A 13,581-nucleotide genomic window follows, 5' to 3' on the forward strand; every position below is an offset into this window, starting at 1 on the left:
CCCAAACCTGAGTTAACGTAAGCCTTATGATTCCCAGAGGCAACCGTGCAGGACATTATCACAGCCTAGATGTGAAACAGATAATTAGAGTCCACACCACTTTCTCCCCCTTTCTAGGCAGAGCCTCTCATCACAGAGTATGTCTGATAGGAGAATCGTCAATAAGTCCATACGTGTTACTTGGTATTGCTGATGTTTGTTTTGGAACCAGCACATGCATATGTTCTAGAGAGATAGAGGCTCAGAAGCAGCTCTACACAATGGAATGTAACCAACTTTGACATTAATGTTTCACATTAATATTCTGGGATCTTCTCCTTCTTAGGCTCCCCCGTGGTCTGAGAAATGCCACAATTGACTAGACCTGCGAATTTTTGCAGATAGTTTGAGGAGCTCCCTGGATCCCTGGCTGCAACTGGGGCTCCGGTTCAGTTTACAGAACTACCCACTGTGTTGGCAAGGTTGTTTACCGGGTAAAAGAGTTGTAATTCCAGCCCAGCAACCTGAAATTAATCCCCAGAGCATGTTGAGGAAGATAAGAACTGACGCCTGACCAGCGTCCCCTGCCACATGAGTGAGGTAGAGCCCCCCAATAGTGGTAATAAATACAGTTGGAGCTTCCTTCCCACACGTATATGTCAGGAGTTCTCAGAAGCCAGGAGCATCTGCTAATTCTAAGAAAGCAAGTGGGAGACCTTCTGAGTAAGCACTGTGGACTCAGGCGATCTTGATGCTGCCACTTTGATGTGGCTGTTTTGATTCAGGGCTTCCGGGACATTTTTGCCAACCAAAAAAAAAAAAAAAAAAAAAAAAAGAAAAAAGCAAATGATTAAGCAAGCTGCCGTTTTGTATAGCAAAGAAATGTGTGCAACAGGCATGCCGAGCCTCCTGGGGCCGGTGCAGATGTGAATCTAATATCTGCGTGTTTCCACTTTACCGTGGCTGTTTTGATGCCTAACACTTTCATGACATCATGTGGGACTTGTCAGAATGTTTGTTTTCAGTACTCGCTAGCCTCATTTTAATGGCAGGAGTGAGTCGGGTTCTGATTTCAATGGCAGCCGGGTCCATGTGAAGCTGAAGGCAAGAAAGAGAGTTGCTGATCTGTGGGGAGATGTGCCAGAGTTTGGGGAGGGGCTGTCTAAGAAAGTGTGTTCACCTATCTCAGCACATGAACTACCTCTGTTTCTCTTGGTAATTTTCTAACTTTGAGCTTTATTTTACTGCACCTTTCTGTCTGGAGAGTTGTTTGAAGATGGAAAAAAGTCCTGGTGCGAAACTAGAAACGTGATCTGTCCGTGCTATAAAGACGGTCCCGATCATTTCCTCTTGCTCGCTGCACAAAATCCTTTGTGTGTGTTTCACTCGGCAGTGGAGGACGTGGCCCCGGCTACACCATGATCCTTGTGAACGTGGGGAGCAGCCACACTGAACTGCTTTCCTATTGTAGGTGGTCAGAATGTCCCTAAGTGCCCACCTGCGGCTTGAAGTCAGAGGTTGCCTGCAACAGCAATTTCGTAAGGAGATCACAGGGGACACTAAGACACTTTTAGGTTTGGGCTACTCTCACCTTAGTATCCTGGCAGGCTGTGAATTACTATGCCTAAGTTATAGGGCATTTTGATAGTAAACACATTGAAATGGCTTGCTATGAAAGAGTAAGCCATTGTGTTTTGGTCCAAAGTTTGAGCTCTGAGCTAAATTCTCAATGTCTTGGAATGCTGGGGCCACTGGATAGGGCCTTTAACTTGTTGTCATCTTTGCAAGGAACCTGATAAACCTCGCCTCTTTCTCCCATTCTCTAGAGAAAGAAGCTGCCTCTGACAGGCACCACAGCACCGTATTTTGTTGAGCATTTTGTTCACGTGTGTATGTGTGTTGTGCAGGTGGATGGGTGCACACGTGTGTGCAGCTGTGTGTGTACATGTCTGCATGTGCACGTGGAGGTGAAAAGTCATTCTTCAGGTGCCATCAAACATTCTTTTCTGAAGCAAGGCCTCTCATTTATCCTGGAGCTCACTGATAAGCTAGACTAGCTAGCCAACAAGCCCCAGGCTTCTACCTGTCTGTGCCTCCCCAGTGCTGGTATTATAAATGCGTTGTCACCATGACCGGATTTTTAATGAAATTTCTAAGAATCACGCTCATGTCTCCCTGCTTGCAGGGGAAGGATTTTACTTACGGAGTCATTTTTCTACTCTTCCTTTACTAAATGTTCATGAGGAAGTAGCCGACCCTCCCCTGCCCCATAGTGTAATCTGGTGATTACAATATAACCTGTCTCCTCTCAGATTATACGCCTTTAGAGCCCTGTTCTTACCTCTGGACTCCAGTTATAAAGGAAGACACACATTAACTACTGTATCACACAGCTAGCAAGCAAAGAGTGAGGACTTAGATGCTTGAAGCCCACACTCCTCCATCATCATGAGTGATGCTGCCAGGCCATTGCTCGGCAGGAAGATGTTGCTTCCATGAAGGCTTGCCTAGTCTGGGAAGAATACCTGTGCAAGGAAGGGTACCGCCCTCCTTCCTTGGAAGGCTGACATGTCGCCTGTCAACGATGCATCCCTCCAGGTGTTACTGTCTTTTTATCTGTATTTGTTTTCACCCATCAAATGATGATATTTGTAAATATAGACTGCCAAAAAAAAAACAAAACAAAAAAACAACAACAACAAAAAAAAAAAAACCCACCCTCAATTTATCAAAGTGAAAATGAACAAGCTTTGCTCTAAAAATCTTACTGGCCTGGAGCTGATATGGTGGGGGAGGGAGAAACAAGGTTCTCTCTTCTCCAGCAAGGGTTCTACTGAGCAGATCCCCCAAAATAGTGTGTGTTTACTTGGGGTGGGACATCTGGAAAATGGCTGAGTTGCATCCAAAGGCTGCCTGCAGCCACACTGCTTTGATTGGGGAACCTTTACCTGTAGCAGTTTACCAGAGTTCGGATTATAAAAGTGACATTCTAAAACCACAATAGACTGACTTTTTAAAAAAAGCTGTACACAGTGGTTTTTTTCAGAACAGAGGGAAAGTTTGAGTTACCGGCAGATGTGACTTTCACCTATGTGGCGTGTGGATGATTTGAACTCGGGAGCATTCAAATTTGGGTGCAAACTGGGCTGTGATTTTTCTGAAAAAAATATTACATACCTCGGCCTCTTGTTATTAAAAGGATGAAAAAGCTCAAATTTCAGAATCGGACGTATCTGGATTTGAAACCTTAATGTCCTGTTGATCTTAAAGCCTACCCCAGTAAAATAGAGTAGAGATACTCTCCAGAGTCAGTGTGGGAAGGTCTCCTGGGAAACCCTACTGATTTTTATGGTGCTTTTTTTCCTACTGTGGGAATCCAGGGTAATGAGGGTAAATGTGCCCTGCTATCAACTGGAATACAGTGTGACCTCATCACTCCTCTTTGTGTAAAAGAGACCCTGATTACCTCAGCTCAGGGAGTCACTAACCAGGAGCGTCATTTCTGTTGCAGTGCCAACAATATGCCCAAGCAGGTGGAAGTGCGCATGCACGACAGCCACCTCAGCTCCGAGGAGCCGAAACACCGAAGCCTGGGCATGCGCATGTGCGACAAGCTAGGGAAGAACCTCCTGCTCTCACTGACTGTGTTCGGTAGGTGCCTGGGGTCCCTATACTCCTTTCCCCAAGATCACCCCAAGCCTTTCTTTCCAGAGCGCTCCTGATGTGTAAGGGAACTAGCCTCTCAGAGTGTGTGCTCCCCGAGAAGAGGAAGCAAGTGACCTGGGCGGGGCGGTAATTAGGCACTACTGCCCCAGTGGCAAAAAAAAAATCTATCCCTAAACCAACTCTAGCCATCTGTGCTCCTCCACAATCTGTGAGTTCTCAACTATACCCATACACAGTTCCTGTGAGTGTGAACACGCAGGTTCCCACCCATACGTGTGAAGACCATATTGAGTTGTTGGGAGGAAGGCCAAAGAATCAGCAATGCAGCAAAACTTCTGAACGACTATCAGTAGACCTCATTCGGAGGCACGCTTGAATCAAGATAAGGACAGGACAGGAGGGCCAGGAAACCCCACTAAAAAGATCAGGCCTTTGCCAGAAACATCGTCGACTTTGACTGACTGGTCGAGTTGAGGAGGGGGGCATGGGAGAGACCCATTCTGATGCTCACATGCATTCCAAGTCATCTTGAAGGAGTGCCCCCTATGTCAAGCCATTCTGGGGGCGATTCTTGTGTCTGAGCCGTCAGCGCAGTCTTGGTCTTAGGTTTCCTACGGGGTGCATTGGAAGTAGAGTAAACGACAGTTTCTTGCAATGACAGCTGCATAGTTTCTATTCCCAATTGTCTCCCTCTGCTTCAACTCCCACCCAGACTACACAGAGAAGCAACCAAAGTTCACCCTTCCACTTCCTCACCATACGCACACCCACAACTTCCCCCCATACCCTGGGCCACCCTTTGGCATCTCAGCTGCCAGTGAACCAGAATCAACACCGGGGATTGCCTCGGCTCACTTAGAAACAGGGAACCACAGACATGGCTGAGTTTTTAAAGAATCATCTACTATGTAATCCAATCTCATTCATCCTAGGGCATCAAGAAGATATCAACAGTATAGTTTTGTTTTTAAACCTGTAGAGACAGGAAGATCTGCTCTTCAGCTTCAGCCCGCACTACATATCCCTAGAATTAACGCCATAACCCACATGCCTGACAACTACTCCCCCCATTACCTGTAACCTATCAGTCTGTAACCTAGACTGTAGGTTATGCTTTTGGGGGTTATGTTGGCCAGCCAGTTTCAAGCAGTCCAAAGTGTGTTTTTGTTTTTCTGGTGAAGTGTAGGAATCTGTAAAGCAAACAGCATCCCTGACAGCATCCTTACTCAAGATGTCACAGAAAGGTGTCTTGCTACTTGTTAAAATCAGCTTTCCTTGTGTAATGTCTTTATTTTGTGGTATTCATAATCTATTAGCCAAACACATGAAAAATACCATAATCACTCACAGGAATCTTTGGAGCTGAGTTTGTCTCTTTTCTGTCAACAGGTGTCATTCTGGGAGCAGTATGTGGTGGGTTGCTTCGCTTGGCGTCTCCCATCCACCCTGATGTGGTCATGTTGATAGCCTTCCCCGGGGACATACTCATGAGGATGCTGAAGATGCTCATCCTCCCTCTCATCATCTCCAGCTTAATCACAGGTGAGAGCTCCTCCCTAGTGCCTACTCACCTACGCATAGTCCTGCGCTGGCTTCGGGGATCAAAGTAGACATTCTCTTTGGCTGAGTCAGTGGATTTGACTCTATATCACTGCATCGCTGATCATTTTCCTGTCTCTGAAATAGGAATCACTGATCCTAAGAAGAAAGACAATGCATCTGCCGCTCCCTTTATCTTTCCCCCAACAGTCAAAGATGAAAAGGAGCAGCTTTGTATTAAAAGAGACGCTATCTTGTTACTTCATTTTTAATATTTTCAGTATATTCAGAAGCTGGTAGAGATCATAAGTGAAAAAGTACAATGCCTTCATTATTTCTTTGGCATATAGGAAGATATGTGTTGAAAAGCAATTAAATGTTAAGCATGATAGCTGAAGTTTTTTTTTATAGAAAGATATACTTAATATGTGATAATATGCTTTCTTATTCTGTTTTTTTTTTTGCCTAAAATAATTAATTGCTTTGAGTTTTTCCTGTGTTTGAACTCATACTGATAATTTTCATCCTACTAGACAATATTATTGAAACAGGGTATGATGTATTGCTTAGTGACTAGTTTGGGGTTAATAGTGGGATGCTCCAAGCTAGTTGCCAGTGAGCTTGGTAGCTTTCAGAGTTGTCTTCTGCAGTGACTCCAGCTGATTAAAACACTGGCCCAGTTATCCCAGCCTTATACCAGAAACACCAGCTTTCAGGTCCAAGTGATCAGGAACCTGAATTTCTCATCAATAAGCCCTAGGTTGAGTGAATCTGTGCTTCTCTCCAGACCAGAGATGGTTTTTCAGGCCTGTTCGTTAGATTATATGCAAGCCAGCCTGGTAGAGAGTTCCAGCTTCCTTTGTCCAGAATTAGACTTTGGGTTCTACAGAGAAATGGGTCATATTGACTCAGAGACATACACACCAGCTTCCTCCCCAGCATGAAAAAAGGACAGATCTCCAGAAACGAGTTCTATCTCTCTGTTTAGTAAGGGTAGGAACTGAAACTAGGAAGTGGGCACACTGAAGAAACAACTGGAGAAAAAACCCAGTGGAGGCTGAGGTCTGTATGACTTGACTTGGAGTTTCCTCTGACTGCCCTCAGTACAGATGCTGCTCATGGTGCTACTGGCAGCTGCTTCTTACACGTGTTCTTTGATAGCCACGTGAGGTTAGACACGAGAACCACCAGGCTTCAACACAGGGAGATGGGAGGACCATGCTGGCTCTCCATTTCAGTCTCTTGTAGTCTATTCTAGAGACATTTAACCATGACCTTAATGTCCCAGCTTTTGATTCTCCCAAATAAGGGCAATAAATAGTAATAATAACATACGAGTGAAACACTATCCTCAGCTCAACCATTGTTTCAGAGAAGACAACTGAAGGTCATGAAAATGGAAAAGACATTATCTTGGAATTAAAGGCGGAGAACTCTTCAATGTTATTTTCACATATATAATAGTGATTGACAGGTAGGTTGAGATCAGCCATCTGTAAACTGTGAGTCACCAACAATGAGGTTCTCAAGAATCTCAAAAACAACCTTAGAAAATAGAAATGTAAAATGTGGAATTGGTCAGATAGTTGGAGGAGTGTCAGTTGACCACTAATAGATTTGAGTAATAGGAAGCCAGGGGGTTGCGGGTGTAGAGATGGGGACATGAGTAGAAGAGAACAGAGCTGATCTTTGTGGATTTCTTTTAACCCCAGGGTTGTCAGGCCTGGATGCTAAAGCCAGCGGCCGCCTAGGCACAAGAGCCATGGTGTATTACATGTCCACGACCATCATTGCCGCCGTGCTGGGGGTCATCCTGGTGTTGGCCATCCACCCTGGCAACCCCAAACTCAAGAAGCAGCTGGGGCCTGGGAAGAAGAACGACGAGGTGTCTAGCCTGGATGCCTTCCTGGATCTCATTAGAAATCTCTTCCCGGAGAACCTGGTGCAAGCCTGTTTCCAACAGGTAACCCAGAGCCCCGGGGTCACCCCTGTCCAATCTCCCACCTAATCCGTGATAATTTAGAGGTAGTTTCAACTCTGAATGGCATTTTCCTGAATATGTTCTGATCTTTGTCGGGATTGAGTGTTGCATGTTTTCTGGAGTATTCTAGGGCTAGAATCAGATGGCGTCATTTCTGGAATGATTGTTGCCTGCAACCTTAATATTACTCTGAGATTCACCTTTTCCTTTAATCTTTTCATTCCTGTCTCTGAGTTGCACACAAACCCACTTTTACCAGTCTTGTCCACAACCCTCTAAATCATCCAATGGTTCTCAACATTATCCCAGAGCTCTGTGTAGCCTTTAAAGAAGAGTGCCTGACTTAATCTATCCTAAAAAAAAAAAAAAAAAAAAAAAGAGAGAGAGAGAGAGAGAAAGAGAATCTGTAATCCATCCTTAAGATGAGACAGGTGAGTGAGTGTAACTTTTTAACTGTGAAAATGTCACACATCTGTGATCCTAGCAGTGGAGAGGGAGAGTCAGGAGGATCCCTGGAGGTTGCTGACCAGACAGTGAATGAATCTGCAAATTCTAGGTTCACCGGGACACCCTGTCCAGAACCTAATGGGGAGAAAGATGGGTAGACGCTGATATCGACCACTGATTGGCCTTCACATACACTTGCACACATCTGCAAGCACAACCACAGATGGGCACACACATGTTTATAACCTTTCAAAACAGAAAATCCTGCTAATTTAAGCCACCTAATTTCCAGCCACGAACCACTGCTATTTGTCCGCAGAGCCACCTAAGGTTGTCACATACCTCAGTCCCCGTTAGCTCATGCAAAGACTACGCTGGAGCTTTGAAGGATGAAATTAGAAGACAGACAGCTTAGAAGAAAAAAAAAATCCGACTTCCAGCCCTTAAAATGCAGTGCCAACTCCCACTGAGCCCATATTGTATCAGGCTGGGATGGGCTTTTCTGAGATTTTAAAAAGAAATGATGAATATTTAAAATGAAAAATTTTCTCATCACCTTGACTTTTTTGATCAGTGACAGCATGTGTGGAAATATACCATTATACACCATAAATATGTATAATTGAGTCAATAAGGACCTACATTAAGAAAACGTTCCAGACTGGAAAAGTAGGAGGAAGAGTGACTAGAGGCTGGAGAAAGGAATCTTACTGAGGCCCCTGTTCATGTGCTTGCTAGCCTGGGAATCGAGACCAGAAGGCCCCGGGCACTGGGAGCCATTGCTCTGCTGTTGTTGGATTGAGTGTCTGTAGTGTCAGCCGTATTCACACGAGGGTATTCCATAGCTGATGGTGGTCTTTGCCCCATGGCCCAACATGCTGTCTGGACTCTAGGAGTTAGAAGACTACACCAGGGTGTGTTCCATCCCTGCCATGATCCTACATCTTCCTATGACAACCTAGTTTTGTTTCCCCAGCCAAGGCCAGGGTCAAATTGGGGCAGTTTGAGGATTAGCAGTGTACAATTCTTTACCCTGACTTTAAGAGCCTTGGCCAGAGACGACTAGTTGCTAGAATCCTTTCTGGATCCCTGTGACCTGGCAAGGAGTCTTTCAAAATTGCCTGTTTGAGTGAAGGGAGATTCCTGACCAGAGTTAGAAACTGGAGAAAAAGAGAAAGGATAATTATTCCCTTTAGAGGCAGCTAAAGGGTCTTAGCTTGCTAAGTTAGACCCTGAATGTTTAAAAGCAAAATGGCCTCCCATCTGTTTTTAGGGTCCAACGAGCAAAGAAAAGCTTCCACATGTTTCATGTAACACACAGGAAGGCTGAACTCAGCTCAAATAGTCACTAGTAAGCCTAGGCCAAATCCAGGTTCTTATTCTAAGAAAGCATAAGTTAGGGAAATAATTGGTTTTTATTGAAAAAACAAACATTGTGACAGCCATTCATATAAACAAAGCTACAAGTAGCTGAAGGCAGTAGGCTGGTAAGAAGGAAGGTGTGTAGGTCAAGTAGGAGACATTTGTGGTTTTCTGACAAAGGATGCTGGTAAGTTGGACTCAGGTACCACAGCAGGTATACAGATAACGTGGTTCAAACTCAACATGTATGTATTCATGTATGGAAATCTGAGCTGAGACCTGGACAGAAGTCCTGTCCAGTGTGCTCAGTGAACTGATCTCACCTTCAACTGAAACCCCTTCAGTGTGGAAGCTAGATTTTGATTCTTGTTGAATCTGGTTTCACAGACTAACTAGAATTGAGATCTTGGGTTACTTGTAGGACACAAAAGATAAGGCACCCTTAGCAACCATCCTCCCATTGGATGCTGTTAGTCATCCTTTACCTAGGTCCATGATAACCATCTCAAATTAGTCTATGCTTTGGCTTTTTTCACCTCTCTCAGGATGAGTCTCCATCTTTGTTGCCTAGAGTCTGGTAGCTACATCCAGAAGTCATTATGGTGGCTTCTCTTCATGTTTCTATTGTTCAGAGCTTGGATCATCCTCTGCTTATGTAGCCAACCTTGGGTCTCCTTTGACCCTGCACAAGTGTGTATGGCCAGGCTAACATGGAAGGCACTGCCTCCTCCTAGAGAAGTCTGCCCATCCTTCTTTCCTGTTCTGTTATCTCAGCTCAGCATTGCTAACTGTCAAACCAAGCCACAAAGGAATCAGGTCAGGATAACTTAGTATATGGTGCAGGTAGCTGGGCCATTTGAGGTCAAGTGTCAGCTCTGCCAGTAACTATGACATTTGAAAAGCCAGTTGACTTCTTCCTGCATCTATTCAAGGTTCAGCCATCTGTCACCTCTGATGTGCCAGCACAGACATTCTAGGATTTTGAATGGTTTCTATTTTAATGCCCTTGAAAGTGGTAAATTTTGAGGCTGAGATGTGAATTTTTGCATGCAGGATGCCTGACACCTCTAAAATTAGACCCACTTCCACGGATGTCGAGGAATAGCATGGGGGATGCTTGAGGACTATTAGGCAAAAGTGAGCTGGCTTAGTTGCCCGAAAGAAGTGTTTATTTCCCACCTTGTATATGATTTACACAGTCCCAGGAAAGTGGCTATTGGGTAGCTGTCGCCCCTGATGTCCAGTGGATAGTCTCAGCAGAGCCTAGTTTTGGAAGGACCCAGGGCCTAGGACAGGCTTCTGATGACTCTGTCCAGCAGAAAGAACATCTACCTGGGTCTCACACTTTGGAAGAGCAACTAAGTTGGACTCATGATGTCATGCCCAAATCACAGAGGTGTCATCATGAGGAGGACAAAACAGTCCCCCAGCTGTAGCAACTGTGTTACTTAGGGTACTTAGGGTACAAACGAATTTCATGAACTTTGTAATAATCCTGTTAGTAGGACAGTTACACCCTACTGCATATGCAGTGAGTTAATACTCTGTTAAGAACATAAACATTAAATATTTCCCAGTTTATTAGCCTTGTTTTTGCACTTCATAGTTATAGTTAACAGCTTGGGAAGCTCCAATTATAAGCTTGGCTGGCTGGGTTGTTGTTGACCTTTTAGACGAACCCTCACCTTTATTCTTTTTCCTCCCTGCTCCGTTAGATTCAGACAGTGACAAAGAAAGTAATGGTGGCACCTCCGTCCGAGGAGGGCAATACAACCAAGGCGGTCATCTCCATGTTGAATGAGACCATGAGTGAGGCCCCTGAAGAAACGAAGATCATTATCAAGAAGGGCCTGGAGTTCAAGGACGGGATGAATGTCTTAGGTAGGCATAGTTGTTGGTGTCTACCACCTTTGACTTCCGGTCAGTGGCCAGCCTTCTCAGCAGCCTTCCCTCAGTTCTCAGCCTCCAAAGGCTTCTGCTCAGAAAACCAAGTAAACTGTCCTCTAGGTGGCGCAGATGGTTCTCTCTGGAGTCACTGAAACAAAGCTGAGCAATGAAGGAAGAGAGACAGGATCAGGATCCTGGAAAGAAGAGCCCCTAGAGGGACAGGGCAGCTAGAGATCAGGGATGGGAAAAAAGAAAGGAGCTGACATTTGTCAGAAACATTATCTAACAAGCCATTTACTGAACTGGGATATCCTTTTCTTTTAATTATTGTAACTGTTTTAGCTGTCTCTTTGCAGAAGCACCAGGCTGGTTGCCCCATCCTAGCTTCGAGTCTATAACAAATGCAGAGCTACCAGTGTTGAACAGAATTAGATTAGGAAGCAAAGAGGTATGACAAAATACTGTATGACCCCTCTCCTCAAGCTTGATGCCTTCTCTGCATTCCGTCCAGAGGTTCTCTTTAGCTGCATAGGTATCTGTTGAGGGTACACTCACTGGTGTCTGCTCCTGGGCAGGTCTTTCTACTTCTCTGAGCCTCAGCAGTAAATTGGAAATGGGATTGGCCTGGGTTTGCAGACCCACCGTTGTAAGAGTGGAATGAGGCTGTGCCTATAAAGCACCCTGGCACATGCAGCGAGCTCTGTTCCGACAAGCTCTGGTCATTATTGAAAGTGGACGAAGAGCCAGGGAGCTTAATCAGAAAACATTCCATGAAGTGCGGGGGTGAGGTTTCCCTCACAGATCGGCTCCAGATTCGCCCAGACTTACTAATCACCCAGCTATCTTAGGGCTTTAGGGTGGGCCCATTCACCCCAGTTCCATTGTTCTTCAGTTTAATGGTGTCAAGAAAATGGGCGGTTTGCCTTCACATTGGGAAAAAATGGAGAAATAGGAATCTGTAAGCAAGATCTTGCAAAGAAGTTTCTAAGGACTCAGAGGAGAACTGTTTGGAGACGGTGAGCTAAGTGGTCCCGTCTCTTTGTCATCTAAGAGATCAAATGCCTTTGTCTCCTTGGACTGTCATCAGATAAGCTTGATCAATAACTTTTAGATCAATAACGAATAACAGTAATTTAGTGTAGTATGTCTCAAGTGCATAGGCTAGTCTAAAAAATAAAAATAAATAAAAATGTTCATATGTGAGTGACAGCGCTGTTTGATTGGTTTGTGCCTTGGTTGTACTCCATGGACATGGGGTGGGGGGTCAGAGGAGGAGGGCAGCCCTGTTAGTCCTGGAAGACAGCCGGTTGGGTGAAAGGGTGGGAGGAGATAAGCTGAGGGGGTTGCCAGGCAACAAGCGATCAGTAAACACAGTTGATAATCAGTGGCAAGCCAGAGGTAGCTGGGGGGAGGAGGAGGAAGTGAGAGAGTCCCCCTGAGGAGGAGGCTTTTCTGATAACCTATAAGCCTCTTTTTCCATTGCAAAGATATCCGCAGCCCTTTCACGGCCTTCTCAATTCCCCAGGGCCCTTCTGGTGGGTCATAACTTTGGATCCCAACCTCCTTGACAAAGTAACCGCTGATACTTTGGAGTGAATAATTCAGACTCTAGTCTTTCCAGAGTCTTGATGGATTCTAGAAAGTCACATGACCTTTGGCTGGGCCTGGGAGTTTCAAAATACTGGCAACTCGCTCAGCCCCAACAACCAAGTCTAAGAGAGCTTTGTTCAAGTGAAATACCCCTGTTCCAGTGAGCAGTTTCAATTAGGCAATGTTTACCCAGGGAAATGGCAGGCTGAATCCGGCATTCCATCCAAGTACACAGCAAGGCACTGTGAAGCCAAGGGAACTTAGATTGTTGAGAAACTTCCCATTTGCCAATCACAGCTGAAATAAGGTTCTTTTCATGGCCTTGGCAGGGCAGCGTTAGTGGCTTTGTTTTTTGTTTTATTTTTCTGTATTTTTGCTCCTCAGTTTTTGGAAAACCCCAAGGTCTGAGCATCGCAATACAGGCAGATACAGTCTTGGCCCAGCCTTCCACTTCTCCAAGCACATGCTTTCCTCCTAAGTGACCTGGAGAGCTAGTTTGTGGAACAGCACACTTATGATTCCAGCACTCAGAAAACTGAGACAGGAGGATGATTATTCAAAGACCAATTTGAGCTATAAATCAAGACTGCTCTCAAAAACTAGCAGAATAGAGGAACCCCCAAACCAATTCTTGATCCCCACCTTAACTTAAGCCAAGTGCTCTTTCTGTATGTATAAAATTTAATATGTAATGATTTGATTATTTTAGATATAAATTTCTTCTCTCTGAACCTCTGACTTTATTTACACACACACACACACACACACACACACACATATATAGACACACACACATACATACATATATATATACACACACACACATAGATACTCCAGTGTTTGTTGTTTTTGAGGGGAGTCTTCATTCTAATTATTTGGGACCCTAAGACATTGTACATTATCAAATAGCATTAACTAAGTAATACTTGGGCTTCTCAGCCTGAGTCCTCACAGATAGATTCTGAGTCACCATACCCAAAAAATTGCCCTCCATGATCCTAGAGAGAGGTGGAGGAGGATCTGAGACCAGATTTTCCATGTTACTGTAGAATTGATTCTGCCCTATACCCAATCTTCACCAAGACACATCTTTTGGAGGGGGCAGTAACTCAACTGTGATGTCATTTACC

General features: G+C 44.7%; 1 protein-coding gene across 1 annotated transcript in view; it reads left to right on the forward strand.

Moving 5' to 3' along the window:
* Window positions 1-3,494: 3,494 nt before the first annotated feature.
* Window positions 3,495-13,581, forward strand: part of SLC1A2 (solute carrier family 1 member 2) — a gene marked incomplete at its 3' end in the record, with an annotated part of 40,041 nt that continues 29,954 nt past the window's right edge. Inside the window, exons 1-4 of the mRNA XM_080931229.1 lie at window positions 3,495-3,630; window positions 5,035-5,187; window positions 6,897-7,147; window positions 10,690-10,855. Of these exons, the coding sequence (XP_080787355.1) occupies window positions 3,501-3,630; window positions 5,035-5,187; window positions 6,897-7,147; window positions 10,690-10,855 (700 nt within the window). The 5' untranslated portion in view covers window positions 3,495-3,500. The remainder of the gene's footprint in view (window positions 3,631-5,034; window positions 5,188-6,896; window positions 7,148-10,689; window positions 10,856-13,581) is intronic.

Source organism: Micromys minutus (genome assembly GCF_963924665.1).
Source record: "Micromys minutus genome assembly, chromosome: 17".
NCBI lineage: Eukaryota > Metazoa > Chordata > Mammalia > Rodentia > Muridae > Micromys > Micromys minutus.